Source organism: Macaca mulatta, chromosome 11, assembly GCF_049350105.2.
Source record: "Macaca mulatta isolate MMU2019108-1 chromosome 11, T2T-MMU8v2.0, whole genome shotgun sequence".
Classification (NCBI taxonomy): domain Eukaryota; kingdom Metazoa; phylum Chordata; class Mammalia; order Primates; family Cercopithecidae; genus Macaca; species Macaca mulatta.
The window spans coordinates 46,138,946-46,160,653 of record NC_133416.1 but is presented as its reverse complement, the minus strand read 5'-3'; the positions used below and the strand labels follow the sequence as shown (position 1 = coordinate 46,160,653).

Genomic DNA, 21,708 nt, shown 5'->3' with positions numbered 1-21,708 from the left:
TCTGATTCAGGTAACATGGGGTGCCTCTCATCCAGAAGGGATTTGCCAATGGTAAATCAAATGGATGTTTTTTTGAAAAACTTTGAGAAAAACTAGTGTTATAATTTATAACATTTAAGGCATGTTACAGTATGACTGACAAAGTATGATAAACATAATTTATAGATAGATAAGAGAAAAACCATGGTCCTAAATACTATATTATAAATAAAATGTAGAAAATTGAAAACAGTACTTTTTTAAGAAAATAAGAAAAGAGGTGAGGACTCGGCTTATTCTTGAAGATACTGAATTTGACTCATAGTAAGAGCACCATAGAAGAAATAGTCAAAATTATGACACAAGGCAGAAAAGATACCAGCTTTTCAAAATCTTTGCACTTTTTAATTTGCTGGTTGATTTCAGTAAGATATTACTAATTAAATGTAGATCTTAACAAAGGAACTAAAAGAATATTTTTCAAGAAACTGTAATATCTTAAAAGCTAGATACATGTCTTTATTCCAGCAGCTTGATTTGAGGTAGGACTGTGAAACAAAGGTTCATTCTTACCCTCTGACAACTGACATTACCCAGTTTTCTACCAGCCACATAGCTGGTCATTTTCATATCTTTATAATAATTGATGAAATTATTTTGACCACTTATTTTCTGATGTACACATCCACACATATATGTGTGTATATAGATATATGTATGTATATATGTGCATATACGATGTACATGCACTTACGTGTATTTGTGAAAATGTGTGTGTAATAAAATAATTTTACTTTCTCAGTATTGTTACTGATTTTGTAATTACATCAGTGATATTATCATTTTACTTGAAATTCAAATTGGACCTAATCAGTCCTATTCAGACATTTAGCAGATTAATGTTTAGGTGGATTTAGGTTGGAGTTAAAATTAATCATTTTTTAGACTTCTGCTGCTTTTTTGCTTGCCTAAATGACATTAGTCAGCTTTAGAATAACTTATTTATGACTCTCCCATTTGCATCATAGATTATATTAGTTTTGACTAATTTGAACAGAGTTTCGTAGATGTGGAGCTAAAATAAAAAAAGCTGGTGATGCTGTATGTTTATTGCAGCACTATTCACAATAGCAAAGACTTGGAATCAACCCAAATGTCCATCAGTGATAGACTGGATTAAGAAAATGTGGCACATATACACTATGGAATACCATGCAGCCATAAAAGAGGATGGATTCATGTCCTTTGTAGGGACATGGATGCAGCTGGAAACCATCATTGTCAACAAACTATTGCAAGGACAGAAAACCAAACACCACATGTTCTCACTCATAAGTGGGAACTGAACAATGAGAACACTTGGACACAGGAAGGGGAATATCACACACCGGGGCCTGTTGAGGGGTAGGGGGTAGGGGGAGGGATAGCATTAGGAGATACACCTAATGTAAATGTCAAGTTAATGGATGCAGCACACCAACATGACACATGTATACATATGTAACAAACGTGCACATTGTGCACATGTACCCTAGAACTGAAAGTACAATAAACAAAAAAAAGAAAGAAAGAAAGAAAAAAAAAGCTGGTGATGCACACCTCTAAGTCCCAGCTACTGGGGAAGCTGAGGTGGGAGGAAGATTGCTTGAGGCCAGGAGATTGAGACTGCAGTGCGCCATGATCATGCCTGTGAATAGCCACCGCACTTCAGCCTGGCAACATAACGGAACCCGATCTTTTTTTTTTTCTTGAGATGGATTCTTGCTCTGTCACCCAGGCTGGAGTGCAGTGGCGCGATCTCAGCTCACTGCAACCTCCCCCTCCCAGGTTCAAGCGATTCTCCTGCCTCAGCCTCCTAAGTAGTTGGGATTACAGGCACCCGCCACCACATCAGCTAATTTTTGTATTTTTAGTAGAGACAGGGTTTCACCATGTTGGCCAGGCTGGTCTCAAACTCCTGGCCTCAGGTGGTCTGCCCGCCTTGGCCTCCCAAAGTGCTGGGATTACAGGCATAAGCCACCGCACCCAGCCCAAGACCCCATCTCTAAACATATAAAAAGAAAAAAAAGTGAACTATTTTATGAAAGAATGTAGATTGTCTATGTTGAGGCTTAGTCCCATAAGAAATATTTTTAAATAAGACCATTTTTCTTTATTTTTAAAGGTTTCAGTCTACAGGAAAGTTAACAGGACACCTAGGCCCTGTTATGTGCCTTACTGTGGATCAGATTTCCAATGGACAAGATCTAATCATCACTGGCTCCAAGGATCATTACATCAAAGTATGTATAAGAGACTTTCTGAATTATATTTGTCTATTAAGTGATAATTTTGAAGTATTCAGATTCATCTAGGTCCTCTTTCTCTTAATTTTCTTTTTTCCTTTCTAGTCTTTGCTTTTTCTTTTTAATCTTTTCCTCAGTCATAGTTAGTGGTTTTATCATCTTATTATTCAATCATGCATTCTCATTTTTCATAGAAGAAAGGTTGGAAACAATTTTAAAGCTCTTTTAGCTCAGTCTTCCAACTCATACATGAGTCTGAAAATATTACGATCTTCAGAATTTTTTGAAATTAGCAGGTAAGGTAAGGAAAGATGCATAGTTTGATTCTAAAAATGTTAAATTTAAATGCTAAATGAAATACTAATAAAGGAAATTCACATGGCTAGAAGGCCATTAGAAATTCAAGTCTAGAGTTTAAGTTGTGACTAGAGATGTAGGTTTGGGAGCCATTCAAAGAGAACCAGATGTTCGAGGAGTCAAGAGTTGATGATGTGGCCAAGGTGGAGAGAAGTTGACTGGGAACTCAGCCTTGGGGAATATCTGTGAGAACCAATAGGAAGAAGGTAAGAAAGAGAGGTAGGAAGAATGTAAGTACTCATTCTAGAAACTTTGATTAAGATATGAGAAATGGGTTAATGACTTCAAAATAGAATAGTTAAGAAAGGAAGATTTTATATCCTAGAGACATGAACATATTTATGTACTTAGGAATTGGGCTTAGTGGAGAGGGAATGAGTGAGGAGAAAACTGAAGTGGTGGCAATTGATGAAGGTGGTAGGGGGAGTTAGATCATAGATGTGAACATTGAAGATAAGTAAGTATACTTTAGCTTCTGATAAAGAAGGGAAGGGTAAGAAGAAGTTTAAAGATAAAAAGAAACCTTTAGAATGGAAAAGAGTGTCTAAAAAGTTTATTTTTTATTACACTAGCCTTTTCAGGAAGGCACAAGATTATGGGCCAAGAGAGATGAGGGCAACTGAGGAAGGTGAAAAGGTTTTGAACAGCAGCTTTGGGGAATTGGAGATGACCTCCGGGACTGCAAAGTTACCTAATAGTCATTAAATAATAACCATATTTTTTATTGAATTTCACCTGGATTTATATGTAATATTTTTATTATTAAACATATCATTTGTGCAGTTATACATAAAAAAATATGGTTTCCTTTCTTTTTTTTTTCATAGAGAACATTCTTTATTTATTGAGCATTTACTATGTGCCAAGTACTTTTCATGCATCTCATCACTTAAGCTTATCAGCATCTCCAGCAACTATTGGGTAGGTAGGATCCATGAGCCCATTTTGTAAAAAGAAAACTGAAGTCCAAAGCATTTAAGCAACTTTCCCAGGACTTGAACTCAGATCTATTTGAAATTCCATTCAGATGTTTAACAATACTAAACTGCCTCCCTCCATTGTACTCTGAAGTGAGTCATATTCTTAGCTATGTGTCCCAAGCAGGCATATGTGGAGTATTTTATAGCTGTGTGTACCATTTGTAACAACTTCTTCATGGTGGTGTGAGGCATTTCAGAGCATTATATAAGACAGTCTCTTCATGTTTGTGCTGTTTTTAAATTAGACTTGGTGCAAGCCAAGAAGCCGCCAAGGGCATTTTTTTATTATTATTATTCTTTATGTTCTAGGGTACATGTGCGCAACATGCAGGTTTGTTACATATGTATACATGTGCCATGTTGGTGTGCTGCACCCGTTAACTCGTCATTTACATTAGGTATATCTCCTAATGCTATCCCTCCCCCTACCCGCTCCCCACAATAGGACCCGGTGTGTGATGATCCCCTTCCTGTGTCCAGGTGATCTCATTGTTCAATTCCCACCTATGAGTGAGAACATGCGGTATTTGGTTTTCTATTCTTGCGATAGTTTGCTGAGAATGACAGTTTCCAGCTGCATCTATGTCTCTACAAAGGACACGAACTCATCCTTTTTTATGGCTGCATAGTATTCCATGGTGTATATGTGCCACATTTTCTTAATCCAGTCTGTCACTGATGGACATTTGGGTTGATTCCAAGTCTTTGCTATTGTGAATAGTGCCACAATAAATATACGTGTATATGTGTCTTTATAGCAGCATGACTTATAATCCTTTGGGTATATCCCCAGTAATGGGATGGCTGGGTCAAATGGTATTTCTAGTTCTAGATCCTTGAGGAATCGCCACACTGTTTTCCACAATGGTTGAACTAGTTTACAATCCCACCAACAGTGTAAAAGTGTTCCTATTTCTCCACATTCTCTCCAGTACCTGTTGTTTCCTGATTTTTTAATGATTGCCATTCTAACTGGTGTGAGATGGTATCGAATTGTGGTTTTGATTTGCATTTCTCTCATGGCCAGTGATGATAAGCATATTTTCATGTGTCTGTTGGCTGTATGAATGTCTTCTTTTGAGAAGTGTCTGTTCATATCCTTTGCCCACTTTTTGATGGGGTGGTTTTTTCTTGTAAATTTGATTGAGTTCTTTGTAGGTTCTGGATATTAGCCCTTTGTCAGATGAGTAGACTGCAAAAATTTTCTCCCGTTCTGTAGGTTGCCTGTTCACTCTGATGGTAGTTTCTTTTGCTGTGCAGAAGCTCTTTAGTTTAATTAGATCCCATTTGTCAATTTTGGCTTTTGTTGCTGTTGCTTTTGGTGTTTTAGACATGAAGTCCTTGCCCATGCCTATGTCCTGAATGGTATTACCTAGGTTTTCTTCTAGGGGTTTTATGGTTTTAGGTCTAACATTTAAGTCTCTAATCCATCTTGAATTAATTTTCATATAAGGAGTAAGGAAAGGATCCAGTTTCAGCTTTCTACTTACGGTTAGCCACTTTTCCCAGCACCATTTATTAAATAGGGAATCCTTTCCCAATTTCTTGTTTTTGTCAGATTTATCAAAGATCAGATGGCTGTAGATGTGTGGTATTATTTCTGAGGGCTCTGTTCTGTTCCATTGGTCTATATCTCTGTTTTGGTACCAGTACCATGCTGTTTTGGTTACTGTAGCCTTGTAGTGTAGTTTGAAGTCAGTTAGCATGATGCCTCCAGCTTTGTTCTTTTGGCTTAGGATTGCCTTGGCAATGCAGGGTCTTTTTTGGTTCCTTATGAACTTTAAAGCAGTTTTTTCCAAATCTGTGAAGAAAGTCATTGGAAGCTTAATGGGGATGGCATTGAATCTGTAAATTACCTTGGGCAGTATGGCCATTTTCACAATATTGATTCTTCCTATCCATGAACGTGGTATGTTCTTCCATTTCTTTGTGTCCTCTTTTATTTCACTGAGCAGTGGTTTTTAGTTCTCCTTGAAGGGGTTCTTTACATCCCTTGTAAGTTGGATTCCTAGGTATTTTATTCTCTTTGAAGCTATTGTGAATGGGAGTTCATTCATGATTTGGCTCTCTGTTTGTCTGTTACTGGTGTATAAGAATGCTTGTAATTTTTGCACATTTATTTTGTATCCTGAGACTTTGCTGAAGTTTCTTACCAGCTTAAGGAAATTTTGGGCTGAGACAATGGGGTTTTCTAAATATACAATCATGTCATCTGCAAAGAGGGACAATTTGACTTCTTCTTTTCCTATCTGAGTACCCTTTATTTCTTTCTCTTGCCTGATTGCCCTAGCCAGAACTTCCAACACTATGTTGAATAGGAGTGGTGAGAGAGGGCATCCCTGTCTTGTGCCAGTTTTCAAAGGGAATTTTTCCAGTTTTTGCCCATTCAGTATGATATTGGGTATGGGTTTGTCATAAATGGCTCTTATTATTTTGAGATACGTTCCATCAATACCGAATTTATTGAGCGTTTTTAGCATGAAGGGCTGTTGAATTTTGTCAAAGGCCTTTTCTGCATCTATTGAGATAATCCTGTGGTTTTTGTCTTTGGTTCTGTTTATATGTTGGATTATGTTTATTGATTTGCTTATGTTGAACCAGCCTTGCATCCCAGGGATGAAGCCCACTTGATTATGGTGGATAAGCTTTTTGATGTGCTGCTGGATTCGGTTTGCCAGTATTTTATTGAGGATTTTTGCATCGATGTTCATCAGGGATATTGGTCTAAAATTCTCTTTTTTTGTTGTATCTCTGTCAAGCTTTGGTATCAGGTGATGTTGGCCTCATAAAATGAGTTAGGGAGGATTCCCTCTTTTTTTATTGATTGGAATAGTTTCAGAAGGAATGGTACCAACTCCTCCTTGTACCTCTGGTAGAATTCGGTTGTGAATCCTTCTGGTCTTGGACTTCTTTTGGTTAGTAGGCTATTAATTATTGCCTCAATTTCAGAGCCTGCTATTCGTCCATTCAGGGATTCAACTTCTTCCTGGTTTAGTCTTGGGAGAGTGTAAGTGTCCTGGAAATTATCCATTTCTTCTAGGTTTTCTAGTTTATTTGTTTAGAGGTGTTTATAGTATTCTCTGATGGCAGTTTGTATATCTGTGGGGTCGGTGGTGATATCCCCTTTATCATTTTTTATTGCGTCTATTTGATTCTTCTCTCTTTTCTTCTTTATTAGTCTTGCTAGCGGTCTATCAATTTTGTTGATCTTTTCAAAAAACCAGCTCCTGGATTCATTGATTTTTTGGAGGGTTGTTTGTGTCTCTATCTCCTTCAGTTTTGCTCTGATCTTAGTTATTTCTTGCCTTCTGCTAGCTTTTGAATGGGTTTGCTCTTGCTTCTCTAGTTCTTTTAATTGTGATGTTAGGATGTCAATTTTAGATCTTTCCTGCTTTCTCTTGTGGGCATTTAGTGCTATAAATTTCCCTCTACTCACTACTTTAAATGTGTCCCAGAGATTCTGGTATGTTGTATCTTTGTTCTCATTGGTTACAAAGAACATCTTTATTTCTGCCTTCATTTTGTTATGTACCCAGTAGTTATTCAGGAGCAGGTTGTTCAGTTTCCATGTAGTTGAGCGGTTTTGATTGAGTTTCTTAATCCTGAGTTCTAGTTTGATTGCACTGTGGTCTGAGAGACAGTTTGTTATAATTTCTGTTCTTTTACATTTGCTGAGGAGTGCTTTACTTCCAACTATGTGGTCAATTTTGGAATAAGTGCGATGTGGTGCTGAGAAGAATGTATATTCTGTTGCTTTGGGTTGGAGAGTTCTATAGATGTCTATTAGGTCTGCTTGCTGCAGAGATGAGTTCAATTCCTGGATATCCTTGTTAACTTTCTGTCTCATTGATCTGTCTAATGTTGACAGTGGGAAGTTAAAGTCTCCCATTATTATTGTATGGGAGTCTAAGTCTCTTTGTAAGTCTCTAAGGACTTGCTTGATGAATCTGGGTGCTCCTGTATTGGGTGCATATATATTTAGGATAGTTAGCTCTTCCTGATGAATTGATCCCTTTACCATTATGTGATGGCCTTCTTTGTCTCTTTTGATCTTTGATGGTTTAAAGTCTGTTTTATCAGAGACTAGGATTGCAACCCCTGCTTTTTTTTGTTTTCCATTTGCTTGGTAGATCTTCCTCCATCCATTTATTTTGAGTCTATGTGTGTCTCTGCATGTGAGATGGGTCTCCTGAATACAGCCAACTGATGGGTCGTGACTCTTTATCCAGTTTGCCAGTCTGTGTCTTTTATTTGGATCATTTAGTCCATTCACATTTAAGGTTAATATTGTTATATGTGAACTTGATCCTGTCGTTATGATGTTCGCTGGTTATTTTGCTCACTAGTTGATGCAGTTTCTTCCTAGCATCAATGGACTTTACATTTTGACATGTTTTTGCAATGGCTGGTACCTGTTGTTCCTTTCCATGTTTAGTGCTTCCTTCAGGGTCTCTTGTAGGGCAGGCCTGGTGGTGACAAAATCTCTAAGCATTTGCTTATCTGTAAAGGATTTTATTTCTCCTTCACTTATGAAACTTAGTTTGGCTGGATATGAAATTCTGGGTTGAAAATTCTTTTCTTTAAGAATGTTGAATATTGGCCCCCACTCTCTTCTGGCTTGTAGAGTTTCTGCTGAGAGATCTGCTGTTAGTCTGATAGGTTTCCCCTTGTGGGTAACCCGACCTTTCTCTCTGGCTGCCCTTAACATTTTTTCCTTCATTTCAACTTTGGTGAATCTGACAATTGTGTGTCTTGGAGTTGCTCTCCTCGAGGAGTATCTTTGTGGCATTCTCTGTATTTCCTGAATTTGAATGTTGGCCTGCCTTACTAGGTTGAGGAAGTTCTGCTGGATGATATCCTGCAGAGTGTTTTCACACTTGGTTTCATTTTCCCCATCACTTTCAGGCACACCAATCAGATGTAGATTTGGTCTTTTCACATAATCCTATATTTCTTGGAGGCTTTGTTCATTTCTTTTTCCTCTTTTTTCTTTAGTCTTCTCTTCTCGCTTCATTTCATTCATTTGATCTTCAGTCGCTGATACTCTTTCTTCCAGTTGATTGAGTCGGTTATTGAAGCTTGTCCATTTGTCACGTAATTCTCGTGTTATGGTTTTCATCTCTATCAGTTCTTTTAAGGTCTTCTCTATATTGATTATCCAGTTATTCATTCATCCGTTCTTTTTTCAAGGTTTTTAGTTTCTTTGCACTGGTTACGTAGTTCCTCCTTTAGCTCTGAGAAGTTTGATCAACTGAAGCCTTCTTCTCTCAACTCGTCAATGTCATTCACTCTCCCGCTTTGTTCCATTGCTGGTGATGAGCTGCGTTCCTTTGGAGAAGTAGATGCGCTCTTATTTTTTGAATTTCCATCTTTTCTACACTGCTTTTTCCCCATCTTTGTGGCTTTATCTGCCTTTGGTTTTTGATGATGGTGACGTACTGATGGGGTTTTCGTGTGGATGTCCTTTCTGTTTTTCAGTTTTCCTTCTAACAGTCAGGACCCTCAGCTGGAGGTCTGTTGGAGTTTGCTTGAGGTCCACTCCAGACCCTGTTTGCGTGGGTATCAGCAGCAGAGGCTGCAGAAGATAGAATATTGCTGAATAGTGAATGTTGCTGTCTGATTCTTTCTCTGGAAGCTTCGTCTCAGGGGTGTACCCTGCCGTGTGAGATGTGAGGTGTTGATCTGCTCCTAGTGGGGGATGTCTCTCAGTTAGGCTACTCAGGGGTCAGGGACCCACTTGAGCAGGCAGTCTGTCTGTTCTCAGATCTCAACCTCCATGCTGGGAGATCCACTGCTCTCTTCAAAGCTGTCAGACAGGGGTATTTACTTCTGCTGAGGTTTCTGCTGCTTTTTGTTTAGCTATGCCCTGTCCCCAGTGGAGGAGACTACAGAGGCAGGCCAGCCTCCTTGAGCTGTGGTGGGCTCCACCCAATTGGAGCTTCCAGGTGGCTTTGTTTACCTACTTAAGCCTCAGCAATGGCGAGCGCCCCTCCCCCAGCCTGGCTGCCACCTTGCAGTTAGATCTCAGACTGCTGTGCAAGCAATGAGGGAGGCTCCGTGGGCGTGGAACCCTCTGGGCCTGGTGTGGGATATAATCTCCTGGTGTGCCATTTGCTAAGACCCTTGGTAAAGCACAGTATTAGGGTGGGAGTTACCTGATTTTCCAGGTGTTGTGTGTCTCAATTTCGTTTGGCTAGGAAAAGAAATTCCCTTCCCCCTTGTGCTTCCCAGGTGAGGTGATGCCTCACCCTGCTTCAGCTCTCGCTGGTCGGGCTGCACCCACGGACCAGCACCAACTGTCCGACACGCCCCAGTGAGATGAACCTGGTACCTCAGTTGAAAATGCAGGAATCACCCATCTTCTGTGTCACTCACACTGGGAGCTGGAGGCTGGAGCTGTTCCTATTCAGCCCTCTTGGGTGCCCTCCCTGGTTTCCTTTCTTAAAAGCCTACAGACACAAAGCATGTAACATGCAAGCGAAAGTAGTGTTAAAAAAAGGGCACAGGTTTATCCTCAGTTGTCATTCCTGTCAGGTTAACTTAATTAACTTAATAAAACTTCCATAACAACAAATAACAAAACAAAACAATAATTAAGATCTGGGGCCATGATGCATGCCTGTAATCCCAGCTACTTGGGAGGTTGAGGTAAGAGGATCACTTGAGCCTGAAGTTAAAGCAGCTGTGCAGTATGATTGCACCTGTGAATAAGCACTATACTCCAGCCTGGGAAACATAGTGAGACCTCATCTCAAAATAATAAATAAAATAAGTAAAAAGAAAAAATTTAACAAACCAGAAACAGTAGGTAACAAAACAAGTCATATCTGATTAACATACATGTGTATGTGTCTCTAGGACTGTACAAATATTTGCGTTTGTTTGCAAGTTAAATAGGATAACTGCTTTGTTTCTACTTTTCTAGATGTTTGATGTTACAGAAGGAGCTCTTGGTACTGTGAGTCCCACCCACAATTTTGAACCCCCTCATTATGATGGCATAGAAGCACTAACCATTCAAGGGGATAACCTATTTAGCGGGTCTAGAGATAATGGAATCAAGAAATGGGACTTAACTCAAAAAGACCTTCTTCAGGTAATGCAGAACCTTTTCATGGTTTAGAGTGGGCATTTCAACATGATCCTGTAGCCTGTAGAAGAACTTGAAGAGGTTCTATGTTGATTTTTATCATTTATGGATAATATTAATCAGGCCTTTTTCTTAAAGAATGTTTCATCCTCCCCAGAGTTCTTCATTGGGAGAAGGGAAACATTCAACATTGAATAATACCTGCTAGATAAGAGAAGAGATGCTGATAAGAGTTGAAAGATCTAGGGTTGCTCCATGCATGTGTTTATTAAATAAAATCAGCCTGGGAGTAGTGCAGTTGCAGTTTGTCATTTTGTTTTGCTTTTGTTTTACGTACACATATTCCAAAGAGTTCCAAGTTTAGCTAAAGTCAAGAGTGATATAAATAATTCCTTATCTATAAGAGCATTTTCATGCATCTAAGGGTGGTGGTTCTCTCATTTCCTACAAAGTGATAATTGGGTTGAATAAATTCAAATATTGGTGTCTTTTCCTAATTCCCTGGAAAAGAAAGTAGTTAACAGATTAAATTCTTTTCAATTTCAAGTTTTTCCTTATATATACGTATATGTGGGTATGTATATGTAGTAGTTGCTTCCACTTTCCTGCTTGTAATCAGCAGATGAAAACCAAACAAACAAACATAAATATTAATAGGAAAAACTTGGCAATAGATGCATATACAGTGTTACATTAAAAAGCTTTTTAAAAATAAACATACAGTCATGATTATAATTTTATATTTTGCATATAAATACATTTATGCATGAAGTGTAGTCATATAGTCTAATCTTGTAATTATTGTTTACTCATCATAAAATATATAGATTACCTTTGGTCTTCTGCAGAAATCTTCAGGCCTCTATATTCTCTATTGAAAGTTTAAACTAGTGATATTATGAGCCAGTCCTTATAATCCACATATCAGGTTGCAGTTTTCAAACTTGCTTTATTTAATACATTTTGGAGAAAGGTAAGATATTTACTGCCCATGAAGAGGATATGATGCTCGAAAATTCTATATACTTTCAGGATCTTTTACATTCTGTAGATTATAGCCCTTAAATGCTGATAACAATGATGAAAATTAGTGAGGCAAGTTGGGAAGCAAATTACCCATTTATTTCTTTAAATCACTAAGAGTGATTGCATAGAAAGTAAACTTTATTCAGGCAATTCTGAATATTAAGTTTTGCAATAAAATGTTTTTCAGTTTATTTTCATGTGAAAATGTCAGTTTGGAAGCTCTCCTTAAGCTACTGATTTCATTTTTTTTCTTTTAGCAAGTTCCAAATGCACATAAGGATTGGGTCTGTGCCCTGGGAGTAGTGCCAGACCACCCAGTTTTGCTCAGTGGCTGCAGAGGGGGCATTTTGAAAGTCTGGAACATGGATACTTTTATGCCAGTTGGAGAGATGAAAGGTCATGATAGTCCTATCAATGCCATATGTGTTAATTCCACCCACATTTTTACTGCAGCTGAGTAAGTTTTCTTATATGATTTTTCTCTATATTGGTTGCTTTTGTTCGGATTTAATACATATGTTGTAAATATCTAGAAACATTGAATATGCAAAATCCTTATAATCATTCTAATGTCTGTTTTAAGATGTCTTACTTATATTTTCTGATGTACACTGTGGGCACTGAATTTAGGCACCCCAGGTTACATGACAATACTGTTACTCCTGTATAGCACTCTGTTTATTTTAGGAAGTGAGCTGTCACATGTTTCCTTGATGGTTTTGACTTTTAGAAAATAATGACTAATTTCTAAAGATTTTTATTTTCAGAAAGGCAACAAATTTGCCATTCTTCATATTTGGAACAAATTATTTAAAAACTCTCTCTGCTTCCTCCTCCCTTTAAAGTATAAGTATGTAGTAATAACATCTGCTTCCACCCACTTGTGGATGACTGGATTGATTGACTCATTTGTTCATTCACAGTGAATCTCCTAAGTGCTGGGAATTGTTCCAGACTCCTGGAAACAGAGCAGTGAGCAAAACAGATTCCAAACCCAGTCTATATTCTTATGAGAAGAAATGGAAAATACATTAAGTAGAATGTGTTAGATGGTGACAAGTGCAATGGTGAAAAATAAAAGAGAGAAAGGGGATGGGATTTTCCTAGGGCAGGGTTACAAAATAGGGTGGTCAGTGAAGGCCTCATGGAAAAAGTGACATTTAAGATACTTGAAGGAGGTAGAAAGATGTTGTGACCGTAAAATGACAGTTTATATATATAAATGACATTATATATAGTACACATATATGTACTTTGAAAAGGAAAAGTGTATGTATTATATAATGTGAAGTATAGGTCTCATTCAAATAAAATGTAATTTCTTGTGAATATCTATCTAAAACACCTCCCAATTTTGTTTGTGTACCATTTATATCTATTTAATTTGAGCACTGACTTTATTCAAGGTGTCCCAAATGCATGAATACCCTGATTTTATTTTGAAGACTTTATTTCTGTGTCATTTCTTTGGATTTGTGCAGTTTCCATTGAATTTCTCTTTTCATTTAGATTTACTTTCATCTTGAAGGTGCATCAGAGCCGATTTATTTTGTTTTTCTAAAGTTCTTACCTTTGATGCTTCATCGATGCTATTTCCAAGATGCATTACTTTCTGAAAAGTCACCACTTTTGCTTACTTCCTTGGAAACTTGTTGTGTCCTTGAAAATTTACCGGCTGTATCTCACATTGACTGTGGGACACCCAATACAAAACTTACTATTGTGTATCAGTGAGGCCTGGGGATCAGCATGTAATATAATTATACTTACTTATCTTCCAGGATATGGTCTCAGTTTTGAAGAGCTAAACTTTTTTTTTTTTAAACTTTATTTTAGGTTCAGGGGTACATGTGCAGGTTTTTTTATATGGGTAAACTTGTGTCACCAGTGTTTGTGGTTCAGATTATTTCATCACCCATGTGCTAAGCCCAGTACCCAATAGTTATTTTTTTCTACTCCTCTCCCTCCTGCCACCCTCCACCCTCAAGTAGGCCCCAGTGTCTGTTGTTGCCTTTTTTGTGTCTATGAGTTCTCATCATTTAGCTTCCATTTATAAGAGAGAACATGTGATATTTGGTTCTCTGTTTCTTCATTTGTTTGCTAAGGATAATGGTCTCCAGCTCCATCCATGTACCCACAAAATATGTGATCTCATTTATTTTTATGGCTGCATAGTATTCTATGGTATATATGTACCACATTTTCTTTATCCAATCTGTCATTGATGGGCGTTTAGGTTGATTCCATGTCTTTGCTATTGTGAATAGTGCTGTTATGAACATTTGTGTACATGTATCTTTATGGTAGAATGATTTATATTTCTCTGGTATACACCCAGTAATGAGATTGCTGAGTCAAGTTGTAGTTCTGTTTTTAGCTCTTTCAGGAATTGCCACACTGCTTTCCACAATGGTTGAACTGATTTATACGCCCACTAACCAGTATATAAGTGTTCCCTTTTTCCACAACCTTGTCGACATCTGTTATTTTTGACTTTTTAATAGTAGCATTTTTGACTGGTGTGAGATGGTGTATCATTGTGGTTTTGATTTGCATTTCTCTAATAATGTTGAGCTTTTTTTCATATTCTAGTTAGCAGCATCTATGTATTCCTTAGAAAAGGGTCTGTTCATGTCCCTTTCCCACTTTTAAATGGGTTGATTGTTTTTTTCCTTGTAAATTTGTTTAAGTTCTTAAGATGCTGGATATTAGATCTTTGTCAGATTCATAGTTTGCAAATATTGTCTCCCATTCTGTAAGTTCTCTGTTTACTCTATTGATAGTTTCTTTTGCTGTGCAGATGAAGAGCTAAACTTTTTCTCAGCTTACTCAGTGTATATCACATGCAAATATGTCTACTACATGTTTTCAAAATCACGGGAAAATAACCAAGAAAATCAGAAGGACTTTTAAAAAATTAGTTCTACTTATTTGTTATTTAACAAATATTTATATAGTGCTTACTATGTGCGAGGCATTGTTCTAAGTGCTTTGCAGACATTAACTCATTTAGTCCTTAGAATAACTCTAGAAGTTAAGTATTATTATTATAATCTCTATTTTACAAGTAGGAAAACTGAGGCACTTTATAACTTACATAGATAATTTCATCATACCTGTCATTTATGGATCTGATATCATTGATTTTTCTCTTAATTATTGGTGTCATTGTCTTCTGCTGCTTTTCATGTCAAGTAATATTTTATTAAATGTTAGACATTGTAATATTTTGAGTATCTCAATTTTGTCGTACTTTGTATTCCTTTAAGGAGTATCAGGCTTTGTTTATCAGGCAATTGGATTACTTGTGGTTCAGTTTTAAGTTTTTAACACTTGTTTTTAACCTTTGTTAGGTAGGTCTAGAGTAGCCATTACTCTGGGGTTAGTTGGCTGTCCTATGAAAGTTTAACTCTTCCTGCAATTCTACTGAAGGTACCAGGTGTTCAGTGGTATCTCTCTACTATACCTGGTCAGAAATTGAACATCTCATAGCCCTCTATGAACTCTGGGAGGTTTTCAATATATAGCTCCCTGGTAGCTGTTTGTTGTCTGACCTTATCGTTGCACTCTACTCATGTGCAACTTAACATTCAGTCAAAGACTTTAGGAGACCCCATGTAGATTTGTAGAGTTCTTTCTCTGCATAGATCTCTCCTCTTCTCTACTTCCTGGATTTTGTTTTCTGTCTCTTCAACTAAGTGCTCCTGTGATTCTCTGCTTGGGTTTCCTCTCCCTTTGCTGTGGTATGCAAAATGCTTCCAGGCAGACAGCCGGGGCTATCACACAGTATCTTCTTTGTTTCCCTTTTCTCCAGGATCACAGCCTCGCATTGCCTGTTGCCCAATGTCTGAAAACAGCTGCTCCATAAATTTTGTCAAGTTTTCTCTTTGTTTACAATAGGGGGGTTAACCATGGCTAGTAGTGGAAATTTAATCATCTCAAACTTAACATATCCAAAATTGAACTCCTAACCTTTTCAAGAAACTACTCATTCTACAACCTTCTCCATCACAGTTGATGGCTTCCCTGACATTTCTGTGCTCAGGACAGAACCTTTCATTCCTTCCCTTCTTTTGTACTTCGTATCTAATCCATCACCAAGTCCTGTTAGTTCTACCTTTAAATTATGTCTAGAATCTAACCACTTCTTACCACATCCTCTACTTCTTCACCAGACTTAATCACCATCAGCTCTTAGATTACTATAATAGCCTTCTAAATAAAGTCCTTTGCTCATATGTAGTCTACACTCAACACAAAATCTAGAATGATCCTTTAAAAGCATAAGTTAGATCATATTCCTTCTCTATTCAAAACCCTACAGTCGTCCTCCATTTCACTTAGAGTTGAGTCCATACTTGATCTTGCCCTCTGAACATCTGTTTTCACCCTTGCCATATCATCTGGTACCCTCTGGCTTATCCTTTTCTTGCAACCCCAATAACCTCTTTGCTGGTCCTTGAACATTCCAAAGCCACTCCTGCCTGAGGGCATTTGCCCCAGCTGCTCTTTTGGCCTGGAATGTTTTTCTCTCAAATGTCCTGACCCTGCAAGTCTTTCTTCCTCCGTAAAAGTATCCTGGCCATTTTATTTAAAATTGTAATCTCTCCTATCGCCTAGCACTCCTGGTCCCCTTGGCTGTTCTCTCCTTTTTTTTTACCCCTGTGGCACTAATCACCTTCTAATATACTCTATAGTTTAATCATTTATTATGGTTTATTGTCTGTCTCCTTTTGCTAGAATACATGATCTACAAAGGCAAAAGGTTTGAGCTTTTAAATTTTATTTTTGTTTTTTTAAAGCAGCATATCCTGGCAAGGCGCAGTGGTTCACGCCTCTAATCCCAGCACTTTGGGAGGGCGAGGCGGGCGGATCACGAGGTCAGGAGATCGAGACCATCCTGGCTAACACGTCTCTGCTAAAAATACAAAAAAATTAGCTGGGCGTGGTGGCAGGCACCTGTAGTCCCAGTTACTCGAGAGGCTGAGGCTGGAGAATGGTGTGAACCCGGGAGGCAGAGCTTGCAGTGAGCAGAGATCGAGTCACTGCACTCCAGCCTAGGTGACAGAACAAGACTCTGTTTAAAAAAAAAAAAAAAAAAAAGGCACATCCCAAGCACTTAGAATGCTTTAAAAAAAAAAAAGTCATATCCCAGGGTGGGTGCAGTTGCTCATGCCTGTAATCCCAGCACTTTTGGGAGGCTGAGGCAGGTGGATCATGAGGTCAAGAGATCAAGACTGGCCAACATGGTGAAACCCCGTCTGTACTAAAAATGCAAAAAAATTAGCTAGGCATAGTGGCATATGCCTATAGTCCCAGCTGCTCAGGAGGCTGAGGCAGGAGAATCGCTTGAACCCAGGGGGCAGAGGTTGCGCAGAGGAGCTGAGATCGTGCCACTGCATTCCAACCTGGCAACAGAGTGAGATTTTGTCAAGAAAAAGAAAGAAAGAGAGAGAGAGAAAGGAAGGAAGGAAGGAAGGAAGGAAGGAAGGAAGGAAGGAAGGAAGGAAGGAAGGAAGGAAGGAAGGAAGGAAGGAAGGAGAAAAAGAAGAAGGAAGGAAGGAAGGAAGGAAGGAAGGAAGGAAGGAAGGAAGGAAGGAAAGAATATCCCAAGCATACTTGGAATGTAGCAGGTTCTCAGTAAACATTTGTTGAGTAAATGGTTAAATGAATAAATGCAATGCTTGAATGGGTGGATAAATGAAAATATTCCATTGCTGTTATCAATGTATGTGTGCTGTGTGGGATGGTGAGAAGATAACTGATTAAAATCTAGAAAGCCCGGGTTCTAGAAAACCTTTGCTGTGTTACATTGGCACTCCACTAAACCTTTTTCCCTTGGGATGGAATACATAATCTCTGAAGTGCATTTAAACTATTAAATTCCATTGAAACTCTTATTATTATTATTTTTACTTTGGGTTAATCAGGAAATTGGAAAAAGAAACATTTCTGTAAGCCATGAGAGATATGTTAAGAAATGTGATTGTCTAATGACAGTATTCACCTGTGAGGGCAACAGAAACATGTTTTCTCAGAAATACTTTTTATAAAAAATTTAAATTTCAATTAATAATAACTGTGTATATTTACAGGGCATCAGAATTCCATTTAATCTTCTACATTCTGTGCCAGGTGGAGTATTAGTTCACTTCTCAATAGCCTGTTGCTTTTTCTGTAGGCTTGTTTGCTGAGTTTACCTAAAGATATTTCTTCGTGACTTTGCCATATTCACTAACTCCCTAGAAATCCTGCCCCTGCTTTCTCCCTGCCTAGAAGCCTCACTGTGACCTGCAGGCTGTTTTGCCTGAAGACTTCTGACACTATGTCAGATCACATGCTGTTCTTTGAAATAATGAGTGCAGATCCAGTGTTAAAGAGATAAGGCTCTGGAGCCAGACTGCCTGGATTCACATCTCAGCTGTGTCACTTACTTGTGTTCTGGGCCTCAATTAGCTCTTCAATAAAAAGGGGATTATAGCAGTAGCTATTGCTAATGGTAATTAAAGGGAATTAAATGTATGTTAACATAGGTAAAGGGCACCTGGTAACAATGCCTGGTTCATAGTAAGTCCTTGATAATATAAGCTGTTATCATTATTTGCTATATAAATGAGACAATGCATATTTGTACTTGCATTTCTTGAAGACCTATGTAGAAAATATTTCCATGATAAGTAATTATAAGAGCTATTTCTTTATCTTTCTGCATTTGTTCATATATCCATGTTATTTATTTTTTTGTAGTGATCGAACTGTGAGAATTTGGAAGGCTCGCAATTTGCAAGATGGTCAGATCTCTGACACAGGAGATCTGGGGGAAGATACTGCCAGTAATTAAACATGAGTGAAGATAAGTTGTAAACTGAATGCTGTGATAATACTCTGTATTCTTTATGGAAAATTTCCTGCACTTATTAGGCAAAGCGTATGAATGGGATTAACTGGAAAATATATCTGAATTCAACTGCTGACTATAAATTATATTCTAATAAAATTGTGTACTATCTTGTGTGCTTAGTTTTAAGATCAACCAATAGATATATATCCTACAATTGATATATTGCTTTATTCGCACTTTTATTGTAGCTGAATTTTTGTGCCTATCTATAAAACACACCTTCAAATTATTTGAATTACAAGACATCTGCTTTTGTGACAGTCAGAAAACACACCTGGCATACAATGCAACCCACTGTTAACTCATTCATATAGTTTATTCAAGTGATTTATGTATTTAAACATATTGAAAATGTTAGTCAAATTGTGGTTTACTTGTCAGGTATTTTTATCAGTCTGTAGAGAGTTCCCAAATTTCAAAGCTCTTTTAATGTAATGGACAAAAATAAGATATGCGAATATTATTGATGAATTTTCATAAGGTGGAATTGATCTTAATCTACTAATAAAGAAGGGTAAACAGTTTGTGTTAAATGTTGGCATTTACTTGTATTGACCAAAGTTTTGCAGCTCTACTATATTCTGTGCTCAGGACTAAAATGCTGTTAAATTGTTGGTTTTTTTTTGTTTTTTTTTTTTTTTTTCCAGTGCTGTGCATATATTCTGTGATGGGAAACGTTGATGTCCTAACAGAAATATATTTTGATCTATTTTCCTATGGAGTTGTTTCTATTATCACCATTTAATTTTGTTTTTATTTAATAGTAGTATTTCCTTCCCTTTTATCTAATTTTTTTATATGCTGCTAAATATATTTTAAATACACTATGTTTGCAAACCTTGGTAGCTATGGTGAGAACTACTATCATCTGTGGTGGGAAAAGCTATGTAAATAGGTAGATTGTATAGAGAGACTATCTTGTGTTGTGCCTGTATGAATTTTTAAAAGCTGTTGATTGGATTTTGCAAAAGGATGTATAATATTTCTGTCTGCCTAGAATATTAATTTGTAAATTCTGCAAGTTTAATTTTTATGTGGATGGTATAACATTTGAAAATATTGTCTTACATGATTTTTTTCCCCTGAAAATATTTGCTTGTAAATGAAAACTTAGCTACGGCTTAAATAAACATGTTGCTATGAAATTATTTTTACTGTATTGTTCTTTTTCCAAATTTCAAGAGAATGGCCAGTCTTTGTAAAACTTTGTTTTATCTTTGTGTGATAGAAGAAAAGGCATGTTTTTGGTTATCTGGCAATCCGTATGCATTCCTTTCTTTGCTTACTAGATGTGAAATATTCTTGAGAATTTTAAACAGTAACCTAATCTTGATGAACCGTGGAACCTCACTATTTAAAGCAATTAAGTTCAACTATGTAATTTAGGAATTTGAACATGCATGATAAAACAAAACAAAAAAAATCCTGTAAACATTAAGATAGTGGTAACCTTGTTTTCTAGAGAAGAGAAGGGGTGGCTGGTGACTAGCAGGTGTCACAGCAAGTGAGTTGGGAGGGTAGGGAGAGTGCTTCTGGGGTCCTAGCAATGTTGTAATTTTTGACCTGGGTCCTAAACATAAGCATTCACTTTCTACATACATATTAAACTGTAAGTATATTTCTCTATCGTATTTTATGTATGTGTATATGTTCTAAGTTTCATAGCAAAATAATTTTTGAAAAAAGTTTTAAGGAATATATTTTCCTATAAGGACAAAACTCCGCTCCTTTGTAATTTTGCCTCCTTCCCTGAAAGAAGGTACCATGCCAAGATCTGAAAGAGACTTCAAGACTATTTTAATTTCAAGTCTCTTGCAGTGTTTCTTTTTTGCAGGACTATTGCTCAATAATTCATTAGTTCGATCATTGACTTATTCAATGGATGTTTAGTGAGCATACACATTGCCAAGTATTGGGGGTGAAAAAATAACAAAACTGAGAGACACTTGCCCTCTGAGTAGAGTGAGATAATAAAACCAGTATTTACATAATAGCTTGGTAAGTGCTCGGATAAAGTCCAGGGTGCTTTAGCACCTATTAGAGGTATCCAAACTTCACTGCAAATCCAATGAGAGGTCCTGAGCACTGTGTTTGGTTGTGCAAAATACAAAGTTCAGTGTCTAATTCTACCTTTTAAAATGCTGGAGGCTCAGCTAGTGTGGATCTGATTTAAGAAATTCAAAAGCATATGTAAAGGAGGCACCTTTAAAAAATTTACATATTGAAACGTGTTAACCCCTAAAGATCCCATTCAGAAATGTTAAAATAAGTATTAAAGCAGTGAGATAGTGCCTGTAAGATTTAAAATGGATTACTCCACACTATGTATTAAATATATGTTTGTTCCCCCCCACACACAGAATAGCCTCTTTTTTTTTTTTTTTTTTTTTTTTAGAAGGTATGTTTCTGGTTTTAAATTCAAATCTTAAAAGTTAGCAAGAAATAATTACAAGATTTTGCATATTAATTCAACTCTACCTTACAGGCTCACATTTATTATTTAACTCTCAGGTGACGTGGAGTCTTTCATAAAAATTTACATTAAAATAATCAACAAGCCAACAACTTGTTTCATGCTGCTATTTGCTACTTTTCCCAAGTGTTTCCCATACCTTAACTCAAAATGGTTTCAAATTCTGTTTTCAACCTCATAATAGGTTATTTTTCTGCTTTGTTATTGGGGATTTTATTTGCCAACTACTGTGCAGATGCTAATGGCTGGGATTTTGTATTTATATTACATATAAATATAAAATCTACAGATTGCTGTGTATGAGCATCAGTATACAAAAATAAGAGTTGTCTATCCTTTCAGTTTTTAACTATAGCAAGATGCTTAACCACTTTTAAAATATGCTGCCATTAATCTCTCCTTTTATTTTTTAATATTTTGATGAGGATAATAGTTATAATAGCCAACATTTATTGAGCATTTACTTTCCACTTTTGTTTGACTGGACATCCCCTAAAGTAGGGGAATCTAAAATGCCTTCTCCCAAGTTTGGAGATGTTTAATTGTGAATAAATAGTATGCATCCTATAATTGATGAAATATAGTACTACATATTGCGGGGGTTTCTGCCAAACAGA

The 21,708-nt window shown here is 37.1% G+C and overlaps 1 protein-coding gene across 12 annotated transcripts in view; it reads left to right on the top strand.

Moving 5' to 3' along the window:
- KIF21A (kinesin family member 21A) overlaps positions 1–19,766 on the top strand; it is a 163,269-nt gene extending 143,503 nt beyond the window's left edge. For all 12 annotated transcript variants that reach the window (XM_077953857.1, XM_015151439.3, XM_077953853.1 and 9 more), the window contains 4 exons: positions 2,144–2,261; positions 10,527–10,697; positions 11,975–12,174; positions 18,465–19,766. In XM_077953857.1, coding sequence (XP_077809983.1) covers positions 2,144–2,261; positions 10,527–10,697; positions 11,975–12,174; positions 18,465–18,558 — 583 coding nt within the window. In that variant the 3' untranslated portion in view covers positions 18,559–19,766. The remainder of the gene's footprint in view (positions 1–2,143; positions 2,262–10,526; positions 10,698–11,974; positions 12,175–18,464) is intronic.
- The last annotated feature ends 1,942 nt before the right edge of the window (positions 19,767–21,708 follow it).